Raw genomic sequence first — 18,901 nt, 5'->3', positions numbered from 1 at the left:
TCTTTATGTGGATGACATGCTTATCATTAGAAGCAGTCAAAACATGATCAAATCAACTAAGCAAATGCTGAATAGAAGATTTGATATGAAAGATATAGGGGTCGCAGATGTTATATTATGAATGAAAATTACTAAAACATCTAATGGGTATGCATTATCTCAATCTCATTATATTGAGAAAATTCTTGGTAAATTTATCAAGGATGATATGAATATAGGTAGAACACCTGTAGACATCAGTATTTATTTATTGAAAAATAAAAGTGATGCGGTGTCTCAGTTAAAATACTCCCAAATCATTGGAAGTCTAATGTACCAAATGAATTGTACTCGTCCTGACATAACTTATGCAGTTAGTAAATTGAGTAGGTACACTAGTAACTCCCGAGAAGACCATTGGAAAGCAATCATTCGGGTTCTTAGATATTTAAGATTTACCCGTAATCATAATTTGAACTTTACTCGATATCCAGCAGTACTCGAAGGTTACTGTAATACCAATTGGATATCGAATACTAAAGATTCAAAATCCACTAGTGGATATGTCTTTACTCTGGAAGGCGCTGCTATTTCTTGGAAATCCATGAAACAAACATGCATGGCACGATCCACAATGGAATCTGAGTTCATTACTTTAGACAAAGCAGGAGAAGAAGCAGAATGGCTTCGTCACTTCTTAGAAGACATTCCAATGTGGCCAAAACATGTGCCAGCTATTTGCATTCATTGTGATAGTCAATCTACAATAGGCAGGGCACAGAATCATATGTATAATGGTAAGTCATGACATATTCGTCGTCGACATAATACCGTAAGGCAATTGCTCTCAAATGGAATAATCTCAATAGATTATATAAAATCTAAAGAGAATATTGCGGATCCGTTAGTAAAATGTTTGACAAAAAAGTAAGTGTATAGTTCATCGAAAGGGATGGAATTAAAGTTTATTACATAAGAGTCATCATAATAGTAACCTTACTTATATAACTGGAGATCCCAAGAACTAAATTCAAAAGAACAACTAAGTTATGTTGCTCGCCAGAAATCACCAAGGGATTAAAATTCCCTACCCATTCCTATGGTGAGAGTGATATTTTGCAACATATGTTGTATGCAGAGGTTTAAGGATAAGCTTTGCTTTTAATGATTACTTATATCTTGATTTAGGGGTAAAAATCAAGACAAGTATAAGGAGATACTCACAATAAAAATCACCTATATGAGTGTCGAACTGGGGCCGGTTCTGTGAAAATGAAGAGGCTAAATTCTCTAGAAGCACTCATGAACAACCAAGAGCGTTCAAAGCCAAAATGAACACATCCTTGAGAACCACGATGTGTCAGAAGATATTTTGTGTGAAATCTATTGTCTTGGATTACACAAACGGCTGAACAATTCAAGGCATTGCGTCCATTGGTTATCTAGTAAGTCCGACAGGTTATCACTAGGGAAGGTTTAAGGCCGAAAGCTATTTATCCTGATACAAGATATTTTTTATTTATACTCTTTCGACAAATTCTACATATTGTTGCATTTCCGTTGTCATCAAATTCAATTTATATGGGGGATTGTTAGAAATGGTTTTGGAAGTTTTGGAAAAATCTGATTTTTCTTTAACTTTGGTCTATTTTTTAGGTGGGACCCATGTGCCAAAGTTGGCGGGTCTAAGTGATAACACGTTTCTATGTCGTGTTGTGATTCACGTGGTATATTTGATTTCTCAAAACTATTATCGGGTGAATGAGAAATTAAAGCCAAAGTGAGCTCCATGGAAATGGATTTTTTGGTGAAAATTTCTTAAGGTTTGGTTTAAAGCTTGTCCCACATTGATTTGATGGGCAAATTTTGAGTGGGTTTATAAAGCTTGAGTTTGGAACTTGGGGTAGGTCCCAAGGGGCACCCAAGTTTTGCAAAGAGGGAGGTTATGGGCAAAGTGAGCTAGACCCATTGGACCCAAAATAAACACGCGCGTGCGTCGCCGCCGCCGCGGACCGGTTAGGCTAGGCTTAGGCGCAGGTGTGAGGTTGGGTTGGGCTTGTCCGGCCCAATACTTATCTTTTTGGGTCAAAAATATTTGAATTTATTTTGTTTATTTAGAAATAAAATCTGTCTATTTTTTATTTCAAATTCTGGTTGGAAATTAAATTCAAATTTTGGTTGGAAAATTTGCACCTTTTTGTACAAATTTTGAATCTGTTCGAACAGATTCAGCTTTCTCCTTTACTTGTTTAATTTAAAATTCAAACAAATTTGTATCTGTTTAATTTAAACCGAACAGGTACCATACCTGTTGGATTCAAACCAAACAGCCACCATTTTCCTATATAAATAAGCAGTCTCTCATTTTGTTTTTCACTCCAATTTTCGTTCTTCTCTGTTGCCATTCATCTCTGTATTTTGTTGCGTTGTTTTCTTGTGAGAAAGAGTGTAAACACAAAGTGTGCTCGTTGTGCAAACAATTTGTAGTACTGCTATTGTTTGTTGTTGATCATTTTATCCTGGGAGATAGATGCCCACAATCTAAAAGTACTGTGGAGAGGACGAATCTGTCTTAAGGACACAGTGTTAAACACTGAATTTGATCAGAAAATTTGTTCAACAAATTAATTTGGTAAGTAATTAATTTACTTTTCTATTTTATTATTTCTTTTCTATTTCAGATTTTTATTTTGTTTTTGTAACAAAAAAAAAATCTGTTTTATTTATTTTATTTTATTTTCTGGTTTGATTTTTGTAATCAAACAAACTTTCTCTTCTTTATTTTATTTCTTCTGTATTCCGTTTGTTGTTAAGCACACAAACTGAATTTATTTTTTAAAGACAGTGAACATTGTCCAACTGACTTTTGTGAGAGGAGTCAATCTAATTTGAATTTTGCACAAGTGACACTGGTAATTTCAAATTTGGGGTGAGATGATATGGTTTGGGGAAAGACTTGAGGGTGAATGTGAGTTTGTTTGGAAAGTGGGTTGTCTTTTTAGTTTTTTGATTTTTTAATTTTTGTGAGAGAAAGAATGTAATAATTATGAGTTTAATGTGATATTTTGTCTTATTGAGTTAAAAAATTTATTTTATCTTTTTGTAACTAAAATAGTCCCAAACTCAACCCAATCCAAGTTGCCAAACGAAGGCGAAAGGTGATGAAAGGGGCGATGAGTGGTAGTTGGGGGTTTGCAGGGGGTGACAATAGCAGTGGTAGTAGTGGCTGACCCAAATGGTTTCTTGGTTTAGGTTTTAACTAACAGAAATGCTACGGTGATGTTTGGTAACACTTATGTTTTCAGTTTTCTGTTTATATTTACAAAAATTTTAAAAACTCAAATAAAAACTTGTTTGGTGAAATTTTTGATTTATAAATCAGTGGTCTCAGTTTATAAATTTGGCCAAAAAATGAAAACACAAAAAATGTGTTTCCGTTTTGAGTTTTTAGTTTTTTTTTTTTTTACCACTCAACACTAGCCACCACCAACCACCATTTTCCACAACCGTCTTCCGCCACTACCACCCACCCCTCACCACTCACTACCCACCACCACCCACCACCCGCCACCACCACGAACCAGCCACCACCATCCACATGCCACCCACTCGCCACCACCACCCACCCTTCACCGCCACCACCACTACCCACCTGCCATCCACCCGCCACCACCCACCACCGCCCGCCACCACCACCCGTCACTTACTTGCCGCCGCCGCCACCGCCACCACCACCACCACCCGCCACCCAACTGCCCCACCACCCACCACCCACCACCACCACACACTCGCTACCACCTACCACCCGCCACCGTCACCCACCCACCTACCACCACCACCACCACCCGCCACCTACTTGCCACCACCCGCCACCTACTCGCCACCACCCGCCATCCGCCACTCACCTGCCACCACCACCCACTCGTTACCACCCGTCACCGTCACCTACCTGCCACCGTCACCCACTTGCCACCTACTCGCCACCACCCGCCATCCGCCACCCATCTGCCACCACCACCCACTCGTTACCACCTGCCACTGTCACCTACCCACCCGCCACCACCGACCCCTTGCCACCGCCACCACCACCACCGCCACCACCCACCAGCCATCCACCCGTCACCACCCACTACCCACTACCCGCCACTACTATCCACCGGCTGCCACCACCACACGCCACCTACTTGCCACCACCATTCACCACCCACCACCACCCACTTGCCATCACCAACCACCACCCACCACCACCACCACCACCACCCACTCGCTACCACCTACCACTCGCCATCGTCACCCACCCACCCACCCACCACCACCACCACCACCACCCCCACCTACCCGCTACCACCAACCACCACCTGCCATCCGCCACCCACCTGACACCATCACCACCCACCACTCGCCACCACCACCCACTCGCTACCACTCACCACCCGCCATCGTCATCCACCCAACCGCCACCACCACCGCCCATCCGCCACCACCACCCACCACCACTAGCTACCCACCACCCACCGTCACCACTTTCCACCACCGTCTTCCGTCGCCACTTGCCACCACTTGCTATTTCTCACTCTTTTTTATATTTTAAATTTTTTTAAAACATTTTGTTAATTACCAAACGCGTTTGTAGTTTTTGTTTTTCTAAAAATAAACAAAATCCAGTTTATAAAATTTTTATAAATATAAACTGAAAACGTAAACGTTACCAAACACACCCTACATTTTTTTAATTTGGGAGCTCTAAAAGAACACTAATGATGTGAAAAATTAAAAAAAAAAAAAAATTTCAAGGCCAAAATATTATATTACATGAGATCCACACACTAATTAAAACTATTAGATCTCTTAATTTAGAGCTCTCAATCTTTTTTTTCTTTAACAAAAAAAAGGTAAGAGAGAAAGTAAATGTAAAATAATTTTGAAAAGTCAAATTTCATTAGTACAAAATAATTTTTCAAGTTACTATTTATATGATTTTTTTTTTAAATGTCACTAAGGCATTATTTGTCAAAAACACTTATTTAGATAAGTATATTTATTAATGTTATATCACATTTCTATTATTTTACACATTATTTCATAAAAATCAAGAAAGTATATTTTAAACCATACCAAACAAAGTGTGAATTGTAATTACTTGCCCACGCTCCACTTTCCAAAGTGTGGATTGTAATTACTTGCCCACGCTCCACTTTCCAATTTTTCTTAGTGTATTTGACCAATCATGATGCGTCGGCAAATATTCAAATTGAACAAATATAAAAAATAGTATACAAGCCTTTATCTTAAACTGGTACACAAACAAATTTTATATATAAAATAAATAAATGACAAAAATGAGAAACATCACATAAATGATAAACATAAAAAGTAATTACAAATTAATAAAGTGTAAAGTGAAAACTGTGAAAAATTATAAAATTCTTATTTACACCCACTTACCCTTATTAATTTATAATTTATAATTTATAATTTTTGTTTATTTAATATTCCCTCAAATAAAAAAGAAAAAATTTCACATCAGTCTATAACTTAAAAATAATTACAAATTATAAATATTAATAATTAAAATTATAAAAAAAATTCACTAATATGTATTTTTTTTTCAAATTATGGTAGTTTTTCCCAATAAAAAAAAGGAGACAAAAAGGAACCCCCCAAAAAAAGAAAGGGTAAATAACAAATATATCCTTAAAATTTGCTTAAAAAATAATTTGCCTCTTATAGTTCTAGAAATTACATTTCAACCCTTGAAATTTCTAATTTCATAACAAATAACCTATTTTATAAAAAATAAAATATCAAGTCAAGTAATAGTTTTTAATGATATCATAAATTTATTTCAATTACTGATAATTTAAGTAATTTTATCATTGTATAAGAGAATAGTTACAAATTTTAATTTTTAAGTTAATTCTGTTAAATAAAAAATTCCGATTATAATTTTCCAAACGATAAGAGGCAATCTGTATTTTAAACAAATTTTAATGGATGTATTTGTAATTTATCCAAAAACACTAATACTGTGTTTGGTTGAGAGATTTGGGAAGGAATTTAGAAAAAAAGAAAAAAAAAAGGAAAAATATGCGTAAAATTAAGTAAAATATAGATATATTTTATTTATATTTTACCAAACTTTTCTCTTTCACTTTCTAAATTTCTTCGTAAATTTCCCAACTAAACCCAACGTAACCGATCTCTATTGAAGTGGCTCTCATTTCATATGATTTCATCCAGGCCATTGAAAAACCGCTCTTACATGAGTGTTTTGGGAATGACCTTTTTTGGCCTTTTTTATTTATTTTCGTCTTTGATAAATTTTTAAAAAAAAATTCAACAAATTTTAAATTTCTAAATAAAACTAGTCGAAAAATTAAAATTTTTAAAAAAAATCTTTAAAAAAATTCAGAAAAGACCAAAATAAATATTTTTTTAACTTATTTTTGTTTCGACAATGATTGGTGGTCACAAATTCTGTGGCTCAAATAGTCCAAAAATGCTAAAACGACGTCATTTCAAGTACAAAACAACTCTGAAAATGTCAAAACGGTGTCGTTTTGGCATTTTCGGGCCATTTGAGCCACAGAATTTGTAGCGACTAAATATTTTTCTTTTTGTTTTTAGTGATTCTTTTTAGAATTTTTCAAAAAAATATATTTTTAAATTCATCTTGATAAGACAAATCTGAAAAATAAAAAATTTTGACATAATTTTAATTAAAAAAAATCATTAAAAACAAAAAAAAAAAATTCAAAAAAGAAATGTTTTATAATTTTTTTTTTCGTTCCCAAAGTGGGCCACAGTAACCCTACCAGGTTTTGTTGTTGTCAATCCCAAACACTTCCCATTCTGTGTAATTTCTGGGGCTTTTCTTTGCACCTCCCAACAGAACTGCTGAGTTCGTAAGATTCTATGCTTCCCATTCGCACTTTTTGCTTCAGATTCTCTGCAATTTTTTAGGGTTACTTCTCATTTCTGGATATTTTTTCTGATTGATCTTTCAATTCCTTCAGATTTCAATGGCTGCCAACAACGCCCCCTCTGCCCTAGAAAAAGAACAGGTGCTTCAAACATATACGCACACTTATATATATTTATGCTCATGAGATGGGCAAATTATTAACTGGAAAAGATTACTTTTTGATGATTTTGTGCAGATCTTTGGACTGGCAGAGAAGGAGATGGAGTACAGGGTAGATTTGTTTAACAAGTAGGTCTATCAATCTGCTAGATTTGAAGTCTTTTTAATGTATAGAAATGTTATGCATATTCAATGAATAAATTTTTCTTTTTAACTATTAGTTTAATGGAAATGATTTTTCTGTAAATGGGTGTACTTTCTTTCATGTTGATATTGTTCTTTGTTTGAATAAATTTGGAATTTATATAAAGATGAGCAGAGTGGGATAGTTGGGTGTTCTTGAGCCAAGCTCCAATGATATCTGTATTTTTGGCATGTGAATGTACAATATGAGAATAAGCTAGAAGTGGCCATGGCATTACTTATGGAACTTGGATTCATTGTTGGCTTAAATCTTATGGTGGATACTTGACAATGTACCTATTGTAACCTCAAGAAGTGGATTTTTCTTCATCATATAAAATCCGCAAGTCAGTCTTCCCAAGGCATTGTTACAGTATATATGATACATGCTACTTGCAATAATTTCACATTTTTTTTTTCTCTTTTTGTTTTTTCCTTTCTTCAATGTCAATAATGGCTTCAAACTTGTAGGCTTCAAAATGCTGAAAAGAAAAATAAATGCTTAAAAAAAAAAAAAAAAAACCCATTTGACAATTGTGTTGTATGCCCATATATAACACACAATGTATTACCTGCATTTGGAAAATTTTGCATTTGGCATGTGGCACTTTCTGACATTTTAACTTTGGTTATTTTATTCAGGCTCACCCAAACATGTTTTACAAAATGTATTGAGAACAGGTATGACTTTTCTATCTTTCTGAATTTCTTTTTCGTGCATGAATTTTGGAATATGAACATCTTTTGATTTTGAACTGTTTTGAGATGTTTGCTCATAAAATATGAAGCAATTTGACCCCTTTTTTAATTATATAATTCCTACTTTTCTGAAAAAAATTACTTCATGAGGATACTGAACCTTGATGTTGAGCAATTTCTGAAGCATGTAGATTTCTTTCTTTCTTTCTGTTTGGATGAAACAAATCTAAGCAATGTGAAACTAATTTTAAACAATTCCTATCATGGTACTTTTAGTTTGAGACTGGTAATTCATGAAGTTCACCTTTCCTATTTCAGACACAAGGAATCTGAGTTGAATATGGGTGAAAATAGTTGCATTGACCGCTGTGTATCAAAATACTGGCAGGTAAATTATGAACTATGTACTTGCAAATTGCAGCTTATATTGCATTCACATGACTGATTGAACCACTGGTATATAAGTTGGCTTTTTTGCTCCCTTCTGGTTAAATAAACTTTGCTGAGTTTCATCATTGGTAATAGGAGGAAAGTGCTGCATCTGCTAAATCTTTCCTTTTCCTGAAAGATTTTAAGAGAATTCAGTGATGGCCAATGGCTACATGCTCCAAACTGTCATAGTGGCCCTTCCCCTTTTTTTCTGTCCTAAATGTGCTCATTTGCATCATCTTGATGCTTAGCTGCTGCATCTCCTGATTTTCTTGAGTGATGGCATTGCTTTGGAATATAGATCCCATCTATTTTGAACTCTAACTCAAAATAGATTTCAATTGAGTGTCAAATTATTCATGCACTTACCTATTCCTCTCCACACCTGCTTGTTTTCCCCCTTCATACTTTGTAGGGCATGATATAGAGATTTTTTTTTAATTTTTTTTTTTAAATTGTTGGGTACGAACCCACATTACAAACCTTGGGGAAGGCAAAAACATAAATAAATAAATAAAATAAAATAAAACCTTCTTGAGTTGCTTTTTGGGCCTTGCTTGAAAGTGGTATGTCTATTTTGTGATGCTTGGTGCTGTAAATATTATCATTTTCCTAATTCTTTCATTTTTAAATTAATTTTGCAGGTGACTAACCTAGTTGGGCAGCTGCTGGGTTCCAATCGGCCTCCAATGTGAAAGATCTTCTTGGCCTGTTCACTATTAAGATTCGACATGTTATCACATGCTCTCATGTATGATGGGCCTAATAACATGTATTTTCATTTTCTGCTCATGTGGCACATGAAACAAAAATAGGAAACTGAAAGTGATCACTATTATTTTCATTCTTGTTTTTAAATCTTTGCATGTCCCATAAAATTGTTAATTTTGAATTGATTTTAGTGGTTTTATCATAATGATGTGTACGGAAAAATCTTTTTTAGTAAGATTTCTAAATGTGTTTGGAAGGAACTCAAAGCAATTTCATTTTGTAATCGAGATTCTATTGGCATCATACCTGGGAGTTGTTCTTGTTACACATGCAGGTTACTTGATTTGTTGGCACTGTTATGATTTGCTGCTGATCTTTTTTTTTCAGTGTTAGATGAGATGCTAATCAATTTTTGCAGAAAGTGTGACTATATGATGTGCTACTATCTTTTGTTGCAGAGCATGAAGTTAGATCATCCAAATTATTGGAAGTTTTGGCCCAATGTCCATTATAAAGTAGGGTTTTCAGGAGAAAAGTTGGAGAAATGAAAGTTATTTCGTTACGAAGGTCAAATTTTGGTTTTGTTTTTTTTTTTTTTGGTAATTTTCACAAGATTTTTAAAGCAACCATTTCTATAATTTTGTGTCATATTTTTTTTTACTTTTTCAAAACAGTATGTCATTGTTCTTGCTGTTTCTGTTGATATATCATTTTTTTAGGGTTGCAATATATTCTTCTATTGATATTTCATTCCTTATGTGCACCTTAAATAAATGAGTAAATTATTCACTAGTCCCTGAACTTTTTAATCAAGCTCTTGAGGTTAATTTTCCTTCAATTAAGTCCTCTAACTTCTGTAATTTGTTTAATGTGGCCCTTCAAACTGTTAAATATACATTATGTTATCCAACTAAAAGGTCAATTATAAATTTGCTTTCTTAATACCAAAAAAAATTAAGTAATCAAAGAACCAACACCCTCTAGGGTTGATTTATCAATTTATCCTTTAGATTGGTTTTATATCATAAACTGAATTACCAAAAGTAGACAAAATATAATGGCTAAATTGAACCAATTTAGAAAGTTAAACGGCATATTTGAAGAAAAAATTAATTAAGAGGCATAATCGGAAACAAAAAATGTAAAGTTTAAGCACTGCTAGTATAATTTACTCCAATTAAAATTTGTACAACATTTTGTAGAATTGTCCCCCAGAAAGCAACAAACCAACACAATAAAGCCTTTTAAGTTGAGGAAGAGATGAAAAATGTGATTCTTATAATTGCAGTAGTGCATAAAAACAGACACTCAGATCAAGAGAGCTGAAGGAATTAAAATCAAGGCCAAACAATAAATATCTTTTGATGTATCAAGAAAACCAAAATGGCAAAAGAAAACTTAGGATAGATACAAGAAACTAGAGCAAAAGATTATCAAAAAATAAAGAAAATGAAAGAACAACCTATACACATTCAATTTTTGTTCCTCTTGGCTTCTAAGTTTGTGCCCTCTTTGAGTGATTCTTGAGCATCAGTATCCATCCCAAGGCTGAAGAGGGCAGCCGCCTGAAGGTAGGAAGCGGTGGGCCACTCAGGTGACACTGTCTGGGCTTGCATAGCGTCTCCGAGAGCTTCTTGTGGCATGTCACTCATTAGGAAAGACAAGCAGCGCCTAGCAAACACGGTTGGCGATACCATGGTGCCACCATCAATGAACTACAAAATACATGGAAAATATAATTCATGCCTTTGGTCTAAAACAAAATCAATTTTTTGAGATAATCCCAAACTGACAACAATCATTAGTCATCCAACAACTATACGGTCCAAAAACCTAAACCAGTTGTGCACAAAGCAATGGTAGGTTCTACAATTGGCAACAAAAGGTTGCCTAGTACAACTACACATCTTCAGTACGTCTATATTCATCTATGTTATATGGATTTGGGTACAAGTGTCGGGTGGGTGCATATCTAAAAGTAGGACCCATCAAACCTCAAATTTAAGTGTACGTAGACTCAACAAAAAAAAAGGATCATTTTTTTTTAAATTTTAATCTATTATGTGAGATAAAATTGTGTTATATGTAATACACAAGGAAAAAGCGAGAATACAAAAATTCTGCTCATGTTATGCCATATATAATTAGCTAGTTCACTATCAACCAGCAAATGATTGATATCTTTGCATGTCAAAAAGATATTTCGCTCATTTTATAGTAGTTATACAATAATACATACATGTAATGATAGTCATAGTTGTCAAATTGGGATTCGTATGGTGAATCGAAATGATTTCGTACCGAATCGTGAATAGTAAAGATTCGGTCACTTTTTCTAAATTACTTAAAAATATATATTTACACATTTACATGTTAAATATATCTTATAAATATGAAATATTTAGACTTAAATCAATGAAAATGTTATTTTGAATGCTAATCATGCAGTTTAATAGATAAGAAGTTAACAAATGTTCCAATGTAAAATCTCCATCTTACCTTTTTTCTTTTTTAGATATTTCTTATCAACCATTCTTAATAAAAATAATAACCAAATAGACAAACTATCAAATTCCAAAGGAACAATAATTAACAAAGATATTGATATTTGGACAATAAGCATACATACTTTTCTAAGTAACAGTGAACAAATCATAAAAAAGAATTATTTAGAATCTTTTATTTTAAAACCTAAAACATTTTAAAAGGTATAACTGACCTCACACATGTAATATTCAATTATATTCAATTTAAAAAAATAACAATAGATAATTCATAGTATGACTTTAATCTTAAACATCTTTAGAAGATATGTTATGATTTTTTAAAGGGAAAAAAAAATAAGAAGAAAAGTTAAAAATATATTGGATTTGACTGAATCTGATTGGATCTTATTAAAAACTCCATGATCACTAAAATAACAACAAATCGTGTATATATGTTAGTTATTTTGATATTAAATACTATTAGAAATTGTATTATGTCATTTTCACTAAAAAGATGGAGAAAAAAAGAGTCGAAAATATGTCGGACACAATAATTTTAAAAATTGTATGAATCATAAAAAGTAAATCGAATCGTGAATCATGTGATTCACACTAGAAATTTACTTCTAAAATAAATTCACCTATAAAAATTCGTATCGATTTTGCAAAATTGCAAATCAAATCGAGAATCGTAAGATTCTGATAACAGAGATGATAGTGTGAAATAAAAATATATAAGAAATGTCCAATGAAAAGTGACGGATGACACATATCTCAGAGCCTTGTCTTAGTGTTGGGTATTTGACACAGGCATTTGATTTATTTTGAAGAATAAATGTAACATACATTTTCAATCTTTTCAGTGCAATCCTGTGCAAGACGTATAGTTTTGGTCTAGTCTACTCCCACTAATTAAGCCTCCATATGCATGACTTACGTATTCACCGTTTTCTAATTTTTCTTCTTATTTATTTTTGGACTTGGGAAACATGGCTGTGCAAACTAATTTTTAAGATAAGGAAGTGCCTCTTCTAACATATCAGAAATTATTGATGAATTTCTATAAAAAAAAAATCAACAAAGTACTCACTTGCGTGTAGCAATCAATGGCAGTTGCAAAGTCCTTGGCTCGAAAAGCAGTATCTCCTTGCTTCTTAGAATTCAAGGTCTCCTGCATTTGATTTGTCCACATTTGAAAAGAAAGCTGCAAACCAAAAATGCTCCAATTATATTAGCGAAGCAATTACTAATTAGGGGGGAGAGACAGAGAGAGAGAGATGACGCCATAAATAATATTGTTGAGCACAAATTTCCAAATTATCGAATATAAGAAGTGAAAGAGCACAAGATTGTCACAATAAGCGGAATAAAAGGTGAACGAAACAGCAAATAGATCAGAGCAAGAGCAGAACACATCATTTAGGTTTAGACCACTGACATAACAAAGAGAATTTGCTTACTATGTTGCTTCCCATTTTAGAACAATAAGATACATAGAGAGACAAATCTTTAATACTGACAAGAAATTTAAAGTCAAATGTAGGTATAGCAATAACAAACCTCATTTGCAATCCCCTCATCATCCTTGTATCCAATCTTCTCCAATATTTCGTGTATGGCAGTGAGATCCGTTCGCAAGCAAGCTTCACCCAATGGTGTCAGTAGCAATGGCTGTTTTGAGGCAGTTCCATGCGGGATACTCATCAAAACATATGATGGAACCTGATTGAATGCATTGAAATGAAAGAATTTTTTTTTATCACAGCCTTTATAATAAGCATGATTTCTACTATTTGGACAGATTCAAACAAATGAAAGTAACATGAAAAGTACTTCTACCTTATCAGCCAAATTCATAAGTTTATGACAAAAACTGAATTTGCTTTCCTCAACCAGTAAAACAAACGAGAAAAAATATCAAAAGAAACACTTCCCATGGGAAAGTACAGGTTATGAAGTCATAATCTATGACAACGCAGACACAGGAGAAAGGGCAAATTCATAAAGTAACAAGCATGAAGTCATCAATTAGAATGACACTCCAGAAACTTCAGATAGAAAAAAGGAAAGGGGTGAATTCATCTGTTTTGTGCATACCTCTGATTCTTTCTGAAGAGACATAAGAGCAACGACAAGGGATTTTGCATTGGGCCTCTCGCGAGCTTCATACTGCAAACAACGGGAAGCTAACCGCACCAGTTCAGTTTCATCATCATTTGTGAAATGACCCTCCAAACAAGAATCCATCAGCATAGTGAAATTCTTGCCACGAATCAGGTCAAGTGCCTGCAAGAAAGGAATAAAGACAGTGGCATCTCAAATTTTGGTACTCAACTAATTTAACTTACTAACATAAAAACTCTTTAGTCATCAGAAGTCAGTAATGAGAACAAATTGCATTTTTAGAATTTGACCAAGTCTCTAAAATTTAACTTGGAAATCAATATTATGTGCGCCAAACATATCACGACTTTTAGAATTCTATCAATATTAATGGCAAAGTGCCTTACAATTCAAATGTATATATATATATATTTAAATCTTGGGTAAATATGGTGATCACATGCTTGTTGAATGTTTAGTGTGGCCCAATAAGATTGACATTATAAGAAAATACAAATGGATAGTATTACATCCAACAAAAATTATTATAAAGAAATGAAAGCTACATGGCTTGGGGGAATATGTTTGCCGCTCAGAAGATCTAGAAGCAGGGTTCCGAAGCTGTAAACTACACTTTCTGGAGTCACTCTTCCTGCCAAAAATAGACATACATAAGCTTGTTACTTTTAGTTTAAATCAAACATAATTGGCACTTCCACAACTATAACAAAAATAATGCACCATGTTTGCAATGAGAGAAGATAATTGTGGGTCAGAATAACTAATACAATGAATATTTGGAAGAGAAACAAAATTAAAGCAACAATATCAAATTAACAATCTGTTGACAAATCAACATCTTTAAAACAATGCTGGAATGTAACTAGCAAAAAGATGATGTAGCTGTTACAAAAACAAACACTGAATAGCAACAACTACTAGTACTGACCTGTTCTCAGGTACTCTGGAGGGGTAAAAGCCAAGTTTGTACTATAACTCTTGCCATCTCTGCTGTTCTTCATGAGGCCAAAGCAAGATAGCCTAGGATTGCCATCCTGTACACACAGCCAACTCAAAATAAGAATTATATACGGTATATCAATGAGCAAAGTATCTGTATATCAATGAGCAAACTATCTGCAGAAACCACTTCACCTTATCAAACAAGATTCTGTAAGCGTTCAGATCATGATACAGGGCGCGCCCTTTACTACTGCAATATTCCAGAGCTTGTGCCAAGTACAAGGCCACCCTCAATCTCATTGCCCATTTCATGGGCTGGTTCTCCCCTAAGCCAATTCAACACATAACCAAGTAAGAAAGGTAATAAGCCATAGACAGATATTTTAGATATAACAAAGTATGAATCAAATGATTTTGTAGAAGAGATCAGCTATACTTCACCATGAGCGATGCTAGGAACACATAATAGATAGGCTTGGATTAAACCCAATTATGGAGGGGTCCGCTATCAGAATAAATCTCAATCTATAATTGCAATTTCTGTTTACCCATTCTGTATTTTAATTTAGTTTTCTTAGCATTATTGATTTATATACATTGTAGTCAAATTAAGAATGTTAATACGGGTCCTACTAGCAACCACACAATAAGTGTTAGTTAAGGAGCAAATAATGTCAAAAAAAGTTAGAATAATACCAATGTACATTTCACATATATGAATACATATCAGCATTAACAAGCTTACCATATCTCTATTAATATTGCCAATTACCTAGCTCTTTAGCACAAAACTTGAAACAAATCAGTGATATAAATCTTGATGAAAAGTAAATTTTAAGTCCAGTGTTAACAATTACTAAAAACCACATAATAAATGCAAGTTGTTGAAGCAAACCAATTAACAAATACATTTCAAATTTTCCACAATTCACCATATAAAGTGTTCACACTGTACATTCTCAGCATTCAAAGATAATAAATAATCAATCACAAAACAGACAAGAACTCACAGTGGAAGAGATGCTTGGCCAGTGTTTCATGGGGCATAAACTCAGCAACAAGCAATCTCTCATCCCCTTCATAGCAACATCCAATCAGATTGGCCAATCTCTCACTCCTCAGACTCCCCACAGATCTTGCTTCCTCCTAAACCACACAAACCAATCACACCAATTCAAATACTAACGGTCCAAAAAAAAAAATTCAAAAACTAAAAATTGAACTGAACTAACAATGAATTGGCGAGAATCAGGCCAAGCAGTCTTGTGGAACCGCTTAACGGCGATCCACCGATCGTTATCGAGGTTTCCTCTGTAAACAACGTTTGGGGCTTTCTCTCCATGTTCTGATACAATGTTCTCCGAAGAAAACCCATTTGTCGCAGCTTTGAGCTCTTCTAAGCTGAACTCACTGAAGCTAGGTAATGAGTGTCGGTCATTTTTATCCCCATTTTCTGTACCAATTTTCACAATACAAGGTGAAAATCATCGAATTAGTATGAAATACAATGTTTTTACTTGTGGGTATGTCTATATATATACACACAGAGAGAGAGAGAGAGAGAGAGGGAACTTGCCGAGATCAGTGGATTCGAGAACGGTGGGTTTGAGGTGAGAGTGCCACCAGCAGAGAGAGAACTTGGAGCAACGGGCACCCATTGCGGCGGAGACGGAGGGGAGAGAGACAGACAGAGAGAGAGACAGAGAGAGATCAAAATAAGAGCATTGGTTGTGAAACACACAGTGAGACAAAGGCTAAGAAGAGCTGTCAAGCTTCAGTTTGTGAGGGAAGAAAAAAAAAAGGAGAGAAAAAGTGGGAATGATAGCTAGCTCAGAGAGAGAGAGAGAGAGAGAGAGAGAGAGTGTGTTTGTGTTTGTGTTTGTATGGAAGAGCTACAGAGAAGATTTGTGGATCCAAGGATTTTTAACCCCTTTTCTCTCTCTGCTATTGCAAATCATATATATATACAGAAAGGAAGGATTGAGTCTCTCTCTCTCTCTCTCACTACATGCGTGTGTGTGATGTTGCAAAATGCAAAGGGCCTTTTCACACTTTCTCTTTCTCTGCTTTCTGGTTTCAGCTTTGTGCTTTTCCTGCGTTTCAACGTCCTCATCATCATTCCACTTTTGTGCTCTCCCTCTCTCTAGTCTCTGTCTAATTCGGTGATTTTTATGGATTGTTTTTAAGAGTTATGCGAGGAATTTCAAACAAAGTAATACTACGTATTTTGAATTAGATCTTGGTTTAAATGGTTTGAATTTTTGTTTATAGGTCATCTGGCCGGTTGTTTGGTAAAAAAATTGACGGTCACAATTGATAAGATAACAATTACGATTGTCAGTCATTTTGTCAGATAATTAGTGAATAGAAATTTAAGCCATTTGAACCAAGGTCAATTCGAGACACAAAGAATTACATTTTTAAATATTCAATTAAATATTTTATCAAATCTTTTAAATGAGTATGAGATCCATACATATGTAAATTTGTATAAGTCTCACCTAATAATGTAAGCCTCCGTTTGGGAAGTGGGTTGGCTTTTTGGCTTTTTAGCTTTTTGGCTTTTTTGACTTTTTTTGTGAGAGAAGAATGTAATGATTATAGGTTGGATGTGATGTTTTGTTTGTTATGGCTAAAATAGCCTATTTTGTTTTTTGTGGCTAAAATAGCCAAAAAAACCTGAAAAAGCCCTTGCCAAACACAGGCTAAGAGTCTCACCTAATGTAAGAAGGTTGCTAAAATATTTAGTAAAATATTTAAAATACATATCATTCCTCTATTTTTAATATTTGGTTTCTCTCCCCGTTAAAATTGGACATCTTAATTTTTTCAAATTCTTTTGTTTATTAATTTTTATCAAAAATTTTAACGGTCTAATTCAGTTAAAATTTTGACTAAAAATAAGTCATTTCCTATTTTTATTATTTTAATTTTTGCTTTTTTTAACTAATTTTAATTTTCGCTTAATACTTGTTTTTTGCCATTGATCCTCTCAGAGGATTTTCATTAGCATATATGTAATTACTATAAAATAAGGATGTAAATTTATAATTAGTTCAAATTTAAAAAATGTAAACTTATAATTACTATAAAATAAGGATTTTCTTTTATTCATAATTTTTTTCACTTATTTATATTTTACTTAATTTAAATTATTATTTTTTATGTTTTAATAAGTTTTATGAGTGGTATAGTGACTAAAATATCTTTAATAATAAAATGCACATTAATGTTCATATTGACATTGTAAATATTTAATGATGTGAGCATTTACACTATCAATTTTATTTAATCTGAATGTTCACATCATTAAATTGTTAAGGGTTGAGAAAATATTTATAAGAGTAAAATTATTTATAAAATACTTTAAATATAGAAATTAAGATTTAGTAGATCAAACATTCAAAATAATAGAACTTATTAAAATATAAGAATATTTTATGGACTAATTAAAATAGAAGTAAAGATTTCTAATAAATTACCCCTAAAAAAATTATTACACTCATAGTTAAATAATGTAATAAAATATCTTCATTATAAATATGTGATTAAACAAATCGCAATCCCTGGTGTCTATCAATATTTTGGACAATGCTACATTATATAATCATATTTTTTAAAAGTAATTATTATATGTTATTTTCACATTACTTTCTTAATTAAAAATTATTACATTTTGTTATTTTAATATTTTAATTTACTTCAAACTTAACATTCTATTAATATTTTATTAAAAACGAGAACAAATAAGTGGCATGTGACGGTACGGGCCAATTTTATTAGTATCAAAATATTTATTCAAATTTTGATTTTTGTGTATATATTTTTTCATTGATTATGAAAGTGGTAATGCAATGATATATATATATATATATATATATAATAAGATAAGAAGAGTTTTAAATTATTAATATATTTTTGTCCTATTAAAATATTTAGATGACTCAGGTCTGTTTAAATTATAAAATAAGGGTAGTGATATATCCTACGTGTATATTTTCTATTTTCTCACTTTTTTCTCTTACTGTTTTCTTTTCTCACATACCCTTCAATGATCCCATGAATAATCGCATAAATGATCCCATAATCTCATATTCCTCCTTTCCTTTTTTATTTTTTTTATCCCCCCCTTTTTATTTTCCTCCCTATTTATTTATTTATTATTTTATCCTTTTTGTTCACTTATTTTTATTTATACCATACCTTCAGTCATAGACATACACTACGTATGTGTGTATATATAATTTTATTTTAATTTTTACAT

The 18,901-nt window shown here is 33.2% G+C and overlaps 2 protein-coding genes across 2 annotated transcripts; one reads left to right on the top strand and one right to left on the bottom strand.

The window, feature by feature from the left end:
* The first annotated feature begins 6,776 nt into the window (after nt 1–6,776).
* LOC114320553 (mitochondrial import inner membrane translocase subunit TIM10) lies at nt 6,777–9,388 on the top strand. The gene is made up of 6 exons (XM_028267622.2): nt 6,777–6,884; nt 6,996–7,043; nt 7,140–7,192; nt 7,889–7,927; nt 8,264–8,333; nt 9,019–9,388. The coding sequence occupies exons 2-6, from the start codon at nt 7,002–7,004 to the stop codon at nt 9,067–9,069; spliced, it is 255 nt and encodes an 84-aa protein (XP_028123423.1). The 5' UTR covers nt 6,777–6,884; nt 6,996–7,001; the 3' UTR covers nt 9,070–9,388.
* Nucleotides 9,389–10,334: 946 nt separating this feature from the next.
* Nucleotides 10,335–17,139, bottom strand: LOC114320551 (serine/threonine-protein kinase BSK5). Its single transcript, XM_028267619.2, has 10 exons — nt 16,214–17,139; nt 15,870–16,090; nt 15,648–15,783; nt 14,830–14,963; nt 14,624–14,729; nt 14,241–14,326; nt 13,669–13,857; nt 13,132–13,293; nt 12,662–12,775; nt 10,335–10,800 (listed from the first exon to the last, which is right to left on the bottom strand). The coding sequence occupies exons 1-10, from the start codon at nt 16,293–16,295 to the stop codon at nt 10,558–10,560; spliced, it is 1,473 nt and encodes a 490-aa protein (XP_028123420.2). The 5' UTR covers nt 16,296–17,139; the 3' UTR covers nt 10,335–10,557.
* Nucleotides 17,140–18,901: the final 1,762 nt, after the last annotated feature.

Source organism: Camellia sinensis, chromosome 10 (assembly GCF_055761805.1).
Source record: "Camellia sinensis isolate YWXY chromosome 10, ASM5576180v1, whole genome shotgun sequence".
Classification (NCBI taxonomy): domain Eukaryota; kingdom Viridiplantae; phylum Streptophyta; class Magnoliopsida; order Ericales; family Theaceae; genus Camellia; species Camellia sinensis.
Note: the sequence above shows the minus strand (reverse complement) of the source record. Positions and strands in the feature narration are given on the sequence as shown.